General features: G+C 41.5%; 1 protein-coding gene and 1 long non-coding RNA gene across 2 annotated transcripts; one reads left to right on the forward strand and one right to left on the reverse strand.

Annotated features, from left to right (window-relative positions):
• The first annotated feature begins 1,589 nt into the window (after positions 1–1,589).
• On the forward strand, positions 1,590–3,377 carry LOC134436980 (uncharacterized). Its single transcript, XM_063186374.1, has 4 exons — positions 1,590–1,835; positions 2,606–2,647; positions 2,885–2,977; positions 3,146–3,377. The coding sequence occupies exons 1-4, from the start codon at positions 1,653–1,655 to the stop codon at positions 3,230–3,232; spliced, it is 405 nt and encodes a 134-aa protein (XP_063042444.1). The 5' UTR covers positions 1,590–1,652; the 3' UTR covers positions 3,233–3,377.
• Positions 3,378–9,682: 6,305 nt separating this feature from the next.
• Positions 9,683–12,053, reverse strand: LOC134437828 (uncharacterized). The gene is made up of 3 exons (XR_010032491.1): positions 11,254–12,053; positions 10,985–11,046; positions 9,683–9,949 (listed from the first exon to the last, which is right to left on the reverse strand). It is a non-coding gene; the product is annotated as an uncharacterized LOC134437828 (long non-coding RNA).
• Between the last annotated feature and the right edge of the window lie 2,221 nt (positions 12,054–14,274).

The raw sequence follows: 14,274 nt of genomic DNA on the forward strand, positions 1-14,274 counted from the left end.
TTTTGATTGAATTTTAGTGCTACAGTTCCATCTCTTTGGTAGGACTTCAATAATTCGAGTCACAGGCTACCATCATTGAAGGATCATTTTCATGTGCTTGCCTGACTACCATAGATGAGAACCATGGCGACGAGGGTGTGTGCCGTCCTCTGCGTAGTTCTTCTTCCTGGACTTTCAGTTGTGGTAAATGTATTTATTTATTTATTTAATTATTTATTATTCATTCATTGACTCATTTCCTCCACTGTAGCCAACTTATAACATGGGTCTTTTTTTCCTGAAAATTGTAAAACTGACACCACCAAACTTAAACTGACACTCTGACACCACTGTGTCTCTTTCTCTTTCAGATGGGCAGCAGTGAATCTCTAGATAGCAGTGAAGAGGTGAGAGGGAATTTATCCAATCCACACACCATTGTACTATGGAGTTCAGTTGCGTCATTGAAAGGAGCCATAGTTGATGAAGTCAACAGAATGCTAATATCTAAATTCTAAATTTTGAGCCTGACATTTCAACGGACAAGTACAGTACCTACACAGCTCTTCAGAACTCTGGCACAAGTCATACAACATTTTTTTATCATTTAAGGTATTTTTATTTATGGTTTCAAAATGGACATTTAACTAACATGATACTTAGTGTGGAAGTAATGTTGACATCGAAGAAATTCTTAAAATAAACTAGTGCAGCTGACATTATGTTCTACTATATCGTATAGTCAACATAAACATTTTGGAAAGAACCCAAATTTTAATAATTTCATGCATGTATCTCTCTCTCTCTCTCTCTCTCTCTCTCTCTCTCTCTCTCTCTCTCTCTCTCCCGATTCTTCCTGTTAGGCAATCCAACCTCTTCTTCTCTCTCTTCTCAAGAAGGCTTCTTCCCCTCCTGCCAAGCCTCAAGTCAAACCTCAAGTCGTTACTCTCAATGTCCCCGTTCCTGTCAATGTTCCAGCACCTCCCATCATTGCCCGACCTGTCAACACCCCAGTCCTGAATTTGAATGTCCCAGTGCTTCCCGGCAATGCCCCGGTACCTTCCGGTAATGGCCAAGTACTGACCGTGAATATTCCATTACCTCCTGGAAATGCCAGAGTACGTCCTGGTAAGGGTCCGTTGTTTCCTGGCAATCCCAGACTGCTTCCTGCTAATTCCCCATTACTTCCTGGTAATGGACGATTACTTCCTGGTAACGCCCAATTGCTTCCTGTCAACAATCCCCTACTTCCTGGCATTCCGCCATTGGTTCCTACCAACAATCCCCTACTTCCTGGTATTTCCCCATTTCTTCCTGGTAACTGCCAGTTGCTTCCTGGTAATCACCCACTACTTCCTGGCAGCAACCCAGCGTTCCCTTCTCTCAACGTCCAATTGCCTCCTGGTAACAGCCCTCTGCTTCCTGTCAACGTGCCAGTGGCCTCTCTAAATGCGGCAAATGGTGAGCAGCCAGCGAATCCTTCTAATACGGTCTACCTGGTGCCTAATAGACACAACCACCCCCTTCTCCCAGCAGTTGGTCAGAACCCGCTAGGCTTACCCCCAGCCCCGCTGCCCGGCTGTCCCCCACTGTTCCTGCCTCCCATTGACCCTCGTCTCCCATTCCCCAACGTCGGTCCCGGTGGTTTTCCAAACGTCCTGCCTGGTGCTGGGATGCCATACCCTGCTCTTCCTCCTCCTCCCGGGGCCTTTCCTCCATTTCCGTTCCAGCAGAGGAGTCCGCCTTTCATGGATCTTGCCAATCCCCAGCCTCCCCAGCCGTCGCCACAGAGGCCTCAGCTTCCTGGAGCTCCCCCTGGGATAGAGGTGCAGGCCCGGGAGGTGCCCGGACAACCGGTGAGTGAGTCAGATTTGCATGTGTACAGTACTGACCTACAAATGCAAAGTGCAATAACTACATCATCATTGAAACTGAGAAAAGGGCCTTCAAAGTATTGGTATTAGGTTGGATATTGTTATCCAGGCCAAGCCTGCCTAGTAACGCAATGCCTTCAGCGCTGATTCTAGACAGGTCAGGAGCAATATACATATAATGTCTGAGCTCCATAAAAATTGGGAAATTGGGAACTAATCAACTGTGAGCAGCTCCAAGGGCCCTGGGTATAGGCATGTTCAAGGCAGTGACGTGGTTTAAGCAGAGACGTTCTATCAGACATGCTCTATTAGAATTAAAAGAATCTTTGGTTCTATTAGGAATCCTAAGAAAGGAATATAAGAAAGTATTTGGTTTTATCTTCGGCACAGCCTTTTCTCTCCTCAATCAGTAGCAAACCGAGGGAGGCGGGTCAACCATGCCCTTTGGGGTCGTTATGTTCTTGGTCAGACCACGCCTTGAAGAGATTGTAGTTGTGATAAAGCAACATCTCTTAAACGGGACACAATCGGACCATACGGCTTTGTCACAAGATAAAATGAAGACCATTTTCAGTCTAAACTCATTTTGACAAAATATGTAGTTACTGCACTTTGCCTTTGTAGGGCAGAGTAGAATAACAACACAGGACGTGTGATTAAAAAAAAAAAAAAAACATTTTCCGGAACCAGTTTGTCACCTCTGCTGTCAGTAATTTCTTGAATTCTATATTTTAACTTTTATTTCATTCCAGGGTGTCCTCTACGTCCCATCTATAGTGGCTCCCTTGGTTCAGGTAACACGCACACAGACACACACGCACAGACACACAGACACAAACACACACACACACACGCACACGCACACACACACACACACAGACACACACGCACACGCACACACACACACACACAGACACACACGCACACGCACATGCACACGCACACACATACACACACACATTCTTGTGTGAGCTTTAGCAAATATTGGTGTTTTGAACTGGACTTCACTGAGAAGGTTTTTTGTCCCTCAGCGCTCTCCATACCTACCCAGCATGCAGTTTGACTCTCCTGTTGCCGAGGAGACGCTCACAGAGCAGACAGATCACACACTTGACAATGACACGGTAGGTGTTGCAGGTAGATAGACATACAGTATGGCTGTTTCATAAGACAGAACCTGGCCACTTCACGTCACTTCACATTTCTTTCTTTCTTTCTTTCTTTCTTTCTTTCTTTCTTTCTTTCTTTCTTTCTTTCTTTCTTTCTTTCTTTCTTTCTTTCTTTCCACACAGACACAGCAAGATGTTCCTATGGAGGGTGAAGTCACTGACTATGCCCCAACACTAGAGGGCAGTGCAGTTTTTAAAGCCCTCCAGTGACCTCCCCTGCTGCACTACTTTGGTCTTCACGCTCTTCATGATACGCTGCTGCTGGTGATGATGATGATGACGTTGATGATAGGTGTCCCTATGCCGAACATCTTCAATTAAATCACTGCTAAAAACAGATCAAAGTTTACTTCATTTTGTTCATGTTATGACCCAAACATCAAATAATTGATGTTTCTTCTTGTTAAATTGCTTTAGATTTTAAGTAGGCCTATTTACCACAAGATTTCTCGGAGAGTACTCAATGTGTATTCAGTGTGTTCTCAATCTTTGTATAGTGTCCTTGAGTGTTTTCAAAGGCACTTTTAAATAAAATGCATTATTATTATTACTTCATCTTTTGCTTCTGTGATTTCTCTGTTTGTATTGTAAGGGACATGTCTATTGCGAGGGCAGTGTCCTTGCCAAATTCCACTGAAGTATATTTTGCTGTGTTGACTCAAAACTGCAGAGTTGGACGAAATAGACCTGTGTTAACTTGGACTGCCTTAGTGTTGATTGAAGATGTTGCCTATTCTATTGCACTCTATTCTATGATGTTCTTTTCAGTTCTTTTTGTCATTTGGGTACCAGGGGAAGGCACTTTAGCAGCTTGTGTCTATTCTATTCTATTCTATTCTATTCTATTCTATTCTATTCTATTCTATTCTATTCTATTCTATTCTATTCTATTCTATTATATTATATTCTATTCTATTCTATTCTATTCTATTCTATTCTATTCTATTCTATTCTATCCTGTCTATTCTGTGATGTATTGTCTTCGGGATGTTTCCCCCTGACCTGAGTGTGTATATAATGATCCCTTTCCTGATCCTCTCTTCTCCTCTCCTCTCCTCTGCTCTGCTCACCACCCAATGGTTAATGGATTATCTGCTGTCTGCCTCCTCAGGTGTGTAGGGTGTGTGTGTGCGTGTGTGCGTGTGTGCGTGCGTGTGTGCGTGCGTGCGTGCGTGCGTGTGCGTGTGTGTGTGGGTGTCCATCCCTTTACCTCATACCGTTTCTCTTACCCCTCATCTCATTCTCTCTCTCTCTCTCTCTCTCTCTCTCTCTCTCTCTCTCTCTCTCTCTCTCTCTCTCTCTCTCTCTCTCTCTCTCTCTCTCTCTCTCTCTCTCTCTCTCTCATTAAGTTATCATATCAGGGATATACATGACTCCTCCTTATTTATCACTTTATGTACCTGCTATGTTGCAATACACTTATGTAACACCAAGTATTTCATGCCAGTTCTTGACCTTTGGCAAGTTGGAAGAAGAGAAAGGAGATCTTCCACAGTCAGGCATTGAAAGTGTTGAAGAGCTGTCTGGTCCTGTCTGGTCTGGTGTGGTCTGTATATGTAAAGTCTGTCTCCTTCCCCACAGCCTCTGTCTAATGACATCTGTGGGAACGGGGCGGGCACATTCACTGTCTGGGAGAGGATGTGCATGGTCATGGTCTGCCTCTTCACATTGTTAACTTCCCTTGTTATTGTTTTGCTTTTCTCTTTTTTATTATTTTTTGGGCTTTTACACCTTTATTAGACAGGACAGTGAGAGAGACGGGAAACGAGTATCGGGATAGCAGGGAGAAAGAGGGATCAGGATATGTCCTCAGGCTGGATTAGAACCCTGGTCCCCGGCTTACGTAATGGTACAGCGCACTAGCCCACCGAGCCTCATCATGACCACCACTTTCCTCTTTTCAGTTAGATTTTTTTTGAAAAATATTTTTTGGTGGCTTTTTGCTTTTATTTGAGATAGGTCAGTTTAGACGGCAAAAGGAAGCAAGTGGGGAGAGAGAGACAGGGAAGGGTTGGCAAAGGACTCGGGCCGGAATCGAACCCTGGTTAGTCGCATAGCAGACGAGTGCCCCACCGTTGGCAGTTCTTGACCTTTGGCAAGTTTGAGGAAGAGAAAGGAGATCTTCCATAGTCAAGATTTAAAACTGTTGAAGAGCTATTTGTCTAGTCCTGTCCTGTCTGGTCTGGTGGTGTGGTCGTGTAGTCTGTATTTGTGTAGTCAGTCTCCTTCCCCACACCCTCTGTCTAATAATACCTGTGGGAATGGGGCAGGCACATTCACTGTCTGGGAGAGGATATGCATGGTCATGGTCAGTTGCTTCATGAACTTCCTTAAGTTATTGTGTTTCAGGAAAATTCTAAATATAATATATAGCCTAATAAATATTATAAAATATGTTACATATTCTACCTTTGAGGTCATACTACAAAGTACTAGTAAGGTAATGTGGTTGTGAATTGAATTGAAATGAAACTTAAAAATCACAATGCTTTTTGGGATGATGTGTATGTGTTCGTAGGCATACTCTGGTGTGTCTTTGCATACATTAACACGCACATATAGTCAGGGGCGCTGAAAGCTTTGGATGTGCCCAGGACAAAGTAATCTGAAAGGGCCCCCCCCAGCCCCATAGATACAATGTAATGAGGAACCAATTCTGGGGCCCCTCTCTCCCTGGGCCCTGGGACACCTGTCCCCTTTGTCTCCCCTTGTTGGCACCCCTGCATATAGTATGATGACATTTGAAGATCTTTTACAAAAAATACAGTCTGGTTAGATGCTCTTGTGTCTTTGTCGTAAAGTATGCGAATTAGCATTGTCTTTTTGTCTTCTCCTTCATCTAAATGAGATTTGTGTCTTTTTGTTTCTATGTGTATGTCCGCCTTTTGCCTTCTGCTGCATTTCACACGCCACTTTGAAAATGTCTTGTAAACATATCGCAATTCGGAATTAAATGAAAGTTCAATGTAAACTTGACAGAACTATTTAATTCTGATTTAATAATTCCTATTAAATTCCCATTAGGCCTATTAAAACCATCATGTAAATGTAGCCAATGACACACAATTCATGTCATTCAGGCACAGTCCGGTCATGACTGAGTGTCTGTGGTCTTTGCTAAGGAGAGTTAATGTCATGACTCCAGTACAGTATGTCAAAACATAAGATACATTATTTGATAAAAGATTAAATAAATTACAGTAAATTCACAAAATTCAATTCACAATTCAAAAGCTTCATATGGCGTTCAACTCTATCTGTCTCTCGTCTTCTTCTACAGTACATTACTGTGTGGAGATGTTTTGTTTCCCTTGTTATCTCACAACTCTCACGCACTGACATACTGTATAATCAAAGTCATTCAGCACATCCAGTCATGCCTGGGATGTCTGTAGCCTTTCCTTAGCTGACATCATGACTCAAGTACAGTATGTCCACACAGTAGATACGAGATGAACTAAATCAAAATAACAAAATTGTTCAAGTACAACTATAAATAGTTCAAGTTGTAATAGTTCAAGTACAACCATATTTAATATTTTTGTGTGTTTTCTCCAACACCATTGTTTGTGTCTCTTGCTCCCTAGTGGAACAAAAGCACACAGGGCCCCTGGGCAAAACACTAATAGGGCCCCCCACACAGCCTGCCATGGTCACAATAGGGCCTCCACCACCAATACGGGAGGGCCTGGGCCCAGGGGCAAATACTCTGCTTGCCCCCTCTATACCTCCGCCCCTGCTCCCCCTTCACATCTCTCACACATTGACCTATAATTGAAGTCCGACAGCACGCTCCAGTCATACCATGCCCTGCCCTGCCCTGCACCTGTCTCTCCTATAGAGGGTTGACGTCATGGCTGCTGTATGAAAGCACACAAGACTTCTTCTGTCTTTTCTCTTGCCTTTTTTCTCCATTTCATTTACTGACTAGATACGCGAAAAACGACAATAAAAATGTATTTTTAGTGAGTGGTATGTGTGTTTGTCTTTTGTCTTATACAATGGCTGTGGAAACTGTTTATTAAATTCTAAAATAAATGAGCAAAGTCTAATGGTAAATTTCAAACAAAATAAACCCAATGAAAATGTTTCATACATGTACAGTGGCTGCCTTGGCCCGCATAAGTCTCTGTTCCTCTCTCACAATTCTCTCATTCTGGTATAGTGTATAGAGTAATTGAAGCCATGGATTCCATACAGTTGGTTCAACACTTACTTGGCATGACCATTTCGGTAACACTTTACTTTACGGATCGCTAATAAGGTGCTAATTTCATAGTAATTTCTTAGTAATTTCAGTCTAATTTTATGGTAATAACTGTTTGTTATTAATAACAGCAAAATAACCATATGGTTTCCAGTGCAATTAGACTGAAATTACTGAGAAATTACAATTAAATTAACTCCTTATTAGCGATCCGTAAAGTAAAGTGTTACCACAATTTCTGTATTGTTAAGAGTGTATTTGGTCCAGGCTGCTCTCTATCTGATGAACTAACATGGCATATTCCCCTGTGCAGTCATGCCTGCCATGCACCAGTACACCCTTAAAAAGGATGGGTTGAAAATAACCCAATTCTTACTACCGTGCTGGGTAACTATTGGACCAACCTCGCATTGGGTTGTATTTATACAATGCATTGGGTTATGCATTTCAACCCAACAGGTTGAGTAAAGTAAATAACTCGAATGTGGGGTTATTTCTAACCAAACCTTTATATTGAATGTACTTCATTGCTGAGTTATTATATCATTATCCTACATTTGGGTTATACAGCCCTTCTGTTTTAAATTACTTAATTATGAAGTTAACGGGACACTGTGTGAGATTTTTAGCTGTTTATTTCCAGAATTCATGCTGCCCATTCACTAATGTTACCAGTATGACTGGAAAAATTGCACTTTTCATACATGAAAAGGGGGATCTTCTCTATGGTCCGCCATTTTGAATTTCCAAAAATAGCCATTTTTAGCTGCAAAAAATGACTGTACTTGGACCATACTAGAAAATATTTGTTTATTACTTTCATGTAAAGATCAAATTTGGCAATAGGCAGCCCAGTTTCAATGAGCAGCATAGTTGCAGTACCTTTTTTGACCATTTCCTGCACAGTGTCCCTTTAAATTTACCCAATAAATGTATCACTTATTATTTGTGAGACTGTGCAAAATAAGCACACCAGATTGTGCAATACATTGATTTTATTGTCCCATTTTGTTTTCACATTTTTCAACAAAGATGATTGCATTTAAATATAAAATAGAGCAATATAACAGACATATTATCATACAGTCAAAAAAGGCAGGAAGGGATATTATTCAAAAACATGGACAAAAAAATGGAAAAATTATTGGGTAACAACACACTGCGAAACAGACTTTCAAGCATTGCACATTATGGAAAACTCATGATTTACTATAGAAAAATAATATAGGCTACTTTTTGAATATACAATTTCAAAGTTTACAAAGAAGACCCTTGTTAAAAATGAAGGGCATTATGCTTAAGTTGTGTCTATGAACACATTTTTACTTGGGAATAGAATGGGGAAAGGTTATATGAGAACCTCAATGTTGATACAGAGATAAATAAATGTGTTTGTAAGACTGCTTTGTGACAGTACGTAAACACTAGAAACAACCAAATAGCTATGAGGTCATTGTGGTGTCACCATGAATTTGCTGTATTGGTGTAAACCAGGGGTGGGGAACCGATGTCTGGAGGGCCATTTTGCATTAAAACAATTTTAATGTTATGCAGCAGCTTCAAATGAAATATGCCATATATTGTAAAATAATTTTAGAAATTACATTTGCAATACAATGAAAGTTATATTCAGGGGACCTATAGAAGTTAAGGTCTGTTTGAAGGTAGTTGCATTCAATATAGGCCTAGACTGCAGGGGGAAATCCTAGTTTGTGTTAATTGTACGGCCCTCGGAGGACTTTCACGGCCCTCAGAGTAATTTGAAGTGGCCCTTCAAATGAAAAAGTTCACCAACCCTGGTGTACACTTACAATAACACACAGTGTTTCCAAAACCAAATGTGTAGAGCAGTGCATTCTGTATAGAATGTGCAATAACATCTTAGCTGGGTTTCCCTTTTAAAGGACTGCGCGCATTGAAGCTGGCATTGTAGAGTAGAGTAGAGTAGAGTAGAGTAGAGTAACTTTATTGATCCCCAGGGGGAAATTCAGGTATCCAGTAGCTTACATAAATACACAAAAGCCCACATGGACATTTCAAGACAAAAATAACACAGGAATAGTCATCAGGGCGGGGAAAATACAATAAAATAGTAGAGATAATAAATGTAGAAAAGGTAATTGTGCAAAAAGACATTCTGTGGGATAGACCAATGCAGAAAAACATACTCTGTCAGTTAAGGTAGACAATCTTAACATGACCTGGAACAAGTGTTGATGGATACAACTATGATATAGTATAGTATGTAGAAGTAGGCAGTGTACAGAGTATGATAGGGGTTGAAAATTCTCACAATGTCACAGTAAAGTACAGGTAAGTGTATTAGGCAAACACACACACACACACACACACACACACACACACACACACACACACACACACACACACACACACACACACACACACACACACACACACACACACACACACACACACACACACACAAAGAGGTTCCCCAGTAACTGGGCCAGCTCCGACAGATCACAGTCTTTGCTTGTGGTAAGCAGGAAAAACAAGTATGTCCAGTGGTCAAGGGTCAAAAGTTCCTTAGTGCAGTTATTGGACAACACACACACACACACACACACACACACACACACACACACACACACACACACACACACACACACACACACACACACACACACACACACACACACACACTTGCTGCCTCCGCCTCCTGGGTACAGAATCAAGCCTCGTCAAAACTCTCTCGGCCTCTGAATGAAAAGAACAACACACATGTGACATTTAGTTACAAAATCATAACATGATGATGACATTGTAAGACACAGGTCAGACCGTCTTAAGTGTATAGGGATGCACTAGTTCAGTGGTTTTCAAAGTGGGGGCCGGGGCCGCGAAGGGGTGCTAGGGGGGCCACGGCAGGTTGGCAAAAAATAATATTGATTTATTAATGAATATACACCAAAATAAGCAAAAATAAACTAAATAATATTCCCATCATTTGAGAACTTTATTTATTTATTTATTTTTGTACTTTATTTGTCAGGGACAATGCAGTGCACATTATTAGACCTACAAATATGACATGGCAGGGCCATGACACAACTTGCAGATGTGAGTGTACATAAAAGGTTAGGCTAGGTAGCTAATTTGCAACCTCAGTCCCTGGTCAGGCTAGCTATTCTAAAAATACACAAGTCACCTAGACTATACACTTAAACAAAGTATACAGTATATAATACACAATTATTTGCTATCTTGAAACATACTTCCTACAGCATTCACTGCATTATAATAATCAATTTCATCTCTGAATTCTGTATTTTATTATCCAAATGGGGGACTGACACACAGATCGAGACCAAGGATGGATTACTGCAAGGGCCTACCGGGCCCAGGCCCAGGGGCCCAAGAGTCCAGAGGGCCCTGAAGCCCAATCCTCTAAATTTCCATTCTCATGTTGTGTAAAATCACACTTTTAGCAACTCTATTTTCACATATTTTCAGGGGAAAAACACCTGAATGCCCAACAATATAGGGTCTCTAACATCTGGAGGGGGCCCTTTCTTGTTGTCTGGCCCAGGGGCCCATGGAGTCATGATCCGTCCCTGATCGAGACTATGGTTGTGAAAAAGAGTGCACAGAAAAAATTGTGTGGCACGGCCCATGTCAGGGGGACCTTGGCTGGAGTCTATCAGTATATGGGGGGGCCTCGTCATGGTAAAGTTTGGGAACCACTGCACTAGTGGTAGCCAAACTATTGCAAAACAGACAAAACAGTGACTTACCCACAGTAGTGCTGCTCAATGAAGAATGTCTCCTTTCTTTCAGCAACATCCAAGCAAATAGCCTAAAATAACGGTGAGAAACAGATTAGAAATTATTCTAACTGAATAATAGGCCACATCAATTAAGTTGCAGCAAAATATATTTTCAAGTGGGCTATTTCATCACATTACACACCAATGTCAACAATACATTATTTTTCTTTGAAAAGCACCGTATTCGCCTTGGCCTGCCCACACCGAAAACTAGAAATAGGACCTAGCCTACTCACGTCGGTCAGTGGTGCACTGCACTGCAACAGGCAACAGCTCTGCACCAATTCTGGACGATGTCTCCTTCCCCCTTTTCATAGCTGCAATCATATAGCAAATAGAATACCTTACAAAAACCAACTACAGTTTTTTGCTTCTTTTTTTTCAGAACAGGAGTCAATGGAGCTGCCTAAAATAACATGGAGGAACCAGGAATATAACCAGGAATATAAATGCAAAATCTGTTGTAATGACAATTCATTTCAGCCATATGGATATTTTTGCCCCTTAGTTAATATACAATGAATCATCAGAATATATGAGCAGAATGCCAGACAGTAGGCCTATAGGATGAAATTCCTTGACAACAACATCTCTTACATATTTCCACAATTCCATAATTCTTACCAGGTAAATTTTGATTCCCATTATTTTTTCCCATTCACCACTTGCCCCCAAGGTGGAATTGCAAGTTCTTACAGTACAATGGGCACAAATGGAATAGAATATATATTGGAATGGAATATATATTGTCATCATATAGACCCTACTGTATGTGTTCGCACTGTAATGCATCTTACAAGCCACCAGTTACAAGGAACATGCACAGGCCTGAGGAGGACCTATTCTCTGCTTCTGGTGAAGTTGTTGTTAACAGGTTACTCTTTTTTTAACTGCCTAAAGTTCATAGATGTGATAGCCATTTGTTCATCCAAGGCATTCTTCCATACATACGTTCATCTTCCATACATACAATCGATCTATGAAGTGAACCCATAGAATAAGAAGACCCAGGGGCGGAGTGGGAGGACATTTTCCCACCGGGACAATCCCCCCCCCCCAAAAAAAAAAATAAATAAATAAATAAAATCAAATCTACAGTCGTACTACGTGTGGACATTAGTATTGTCAAAATATCAACCTGAAGTGGAGAATTGTAGCCTTGATAAAATACACAGCCATCATCACAGTTCAAAGCATTCACCATAGAACTAGTTGCATGTTAGGCTACATCACGCTACTGTTCCATGAAAATGTGCACTCCGCTGTCATTTTGACAGTTTGTAGGCCTATTGACATGTCGAGTGTGAGGATTTTCAGAAGTCTACATTGTGCAATAAACCCACCATGCAGCAAATAAGCCAAACCTAGGCTACTTCAAAGCACAACCATAAGTCAACAAAATTAATAACCAAACGGTGTAGGCCTACCTTAAAACGCTGTCTTCGTCGCAGCAAATGTCTTTGTTTCTTGCAATTACTCCACTTTAATCCACAGTTTACACACCCAGCACTGCTCACATCAGAATCTTGTGTGGTAATTATTTTGTTCCATTTCTTCAGACATTACATAGGCTACATCCTAAATGTGCCACATATAAATATATGTATGATAATAATGTTATTTCGACTGTAAGGAGATATACCGGTATTTCTAACAAATCAATGCTGTACCATCCAAACATAACCCACTGCTTCTGTGTATTCCTACTTAGCTGCAGGTCACTGCCTTACCACAGGGTGAAGTCTGTTCGTAACCCAAGTCAATAACCACAGAACAAGTGAATCTGGACTGGCAGACTGTAAACTGTAACAGTCATGTGGAAATCGGAAAATATATCATAACGTATTAATATGTCCATCCTTTGGTAGCCAATCTAAATATCAGAGGTTCTTCAGAAACTGAAAACGAAACAATGTTAGTAAGATCTAGTAAACTTCCGCGATCTACAGTGTATGAAAATTATCAGTAGAGAAGGGGTGTGGCCAATTTACTGTTTGACACCGTCACTGAGGTATTGCCGTTTGGTACACGGTATATATACTGGCAAGTCAACACCACACACTCTTTGAAGTGGGTGTAATGCTATGGGTCCGGTTGAGAACATTGAGCTGCCGTGATGTTGCATTTAACGGCTGCGGCCCACCGGGACAAGTCCCCGATCTCCCGATGACCACTCCGCGACTGAGAAGACCGTTGCCCAATTCAACTATCTCATCTCGCTACACGAACATAACCAATGGAAATGGAGTCAACTAATCATAAGAAACATTGGAATGAATCTCGTCTCGAAAGCAAAGAGATGGGAAGGATTTTAATTTTATTAATAATTTCACGACACAATCTCAAACTCGCCTGTAACTTCAATCTGTCCAACCGTCTTTTGGTTTCCACGGTAACGTCTCGAGACACAACTAACTGGCCGGCAGTGCCGCGCTGAAATTGGTCTCTCCGCGGGCAAAGATTATCAACTCTCTCTGCCGCGAGTCCGCGTGGAAGAAGTATATCAGCTCTAGAGAAATTAATAATAAAAAGAATGGAAAATATGGACATGCTGTATATCCCTATTCAGTTGGACTATTGCCGCTGGCATCTGCAGCTCAAGGTAGGCTAGTTCATTGCTGATTGCAGCTAGTCTGTGTGGTTTTAGAACTAGCTTTTCTGATAAACCTGGACGTCCGTGATGTGGGCTTGCTACCGGTAGGGACACATAGGAGGCAAAGCGAGCGAAGAGAGGCGAAATCCAACCGTCATCAGGTTGTTGCGGCGAATCAAATGGAATGGAACAGTTATGTTGTTGATTTGATTGGGCCGTGGCAGGCGAATTCGCTTCTCATTTGCACAACATTAAACTGTCTTTAATAATTTCGCTTCGCTCCGCTCCTGTTCGCTTGCCTTCGCCTCTCTCATAGGAATGAATGGCTAAGTTTGCAAATTCGTGTGTATGTGTCCCTACCGTAAGGGCTTGATACAGACATGACAGGGCGGTTAACACTGCTGTCAGTGAGCATGGTTGAGGTACTAGGCCTACCTCTGGTTTAACAACATTGTTGCTTTTCTAGTCTAGTCGTGATTTCATGAACCCGGAAATGTTGAGTACCCTAAAGTTTTATTGCAGAAATGTCATCTATCGGTCAAATGAAGGGGATTTAGCTTGGTTGCCCAAAGTTGCACTTTGGGCAATTTGCATAATTGGCATAAATATATTGTTAAGGCAAGGACTACTACTGGTGAATAGGCTTGAAAAATTAAATCGTAGA

The sequence above is a fragment of the Engraulis encrasicolus genome, chromosome 21, assembly GCF_034702125.1.
Source record: "Engraulis encrasicolus isolate BLACKSEA-1 chromosome 21, IST_EnEncr_1.0, whole genome shotgun sequence".
NCBI classification, from domain to species: domain Eukaryota; kingdom Metazoa; phylum Chordata; class Actinopteri; order Clupeiformes; family Engraulidae; genus Engraulis; species Engraulis encrasicolus.

What these genes read in the sequence shown, in the direction of transcription:
- LOC134436980 (XM_063186374.1), top strand. Translation starts at nt 1,653, where the DNA reads ATGCCATACCCTGCTCTTCCTCCTCCTCCCGGGGCCTTTCCTCCATTT. An exon ending in TAGTGGCTCCCTTGGTTCAG is followed by an intron (nt 2,648 to 2,884) that starts GTAACACGCACA and finishes TTTGTCCCTCAG; the next exon opens with CGCTCTCCATACCTACCCAG. An exon ending in ACACACTTGACAATGACACG is followed by an intron (nt 2,978 to 3,145) that starts GTAGGTGTTGCA and finishes CTTTCCACACAG; the next exon opens with ACACAGCAAGATGTTCCTAT.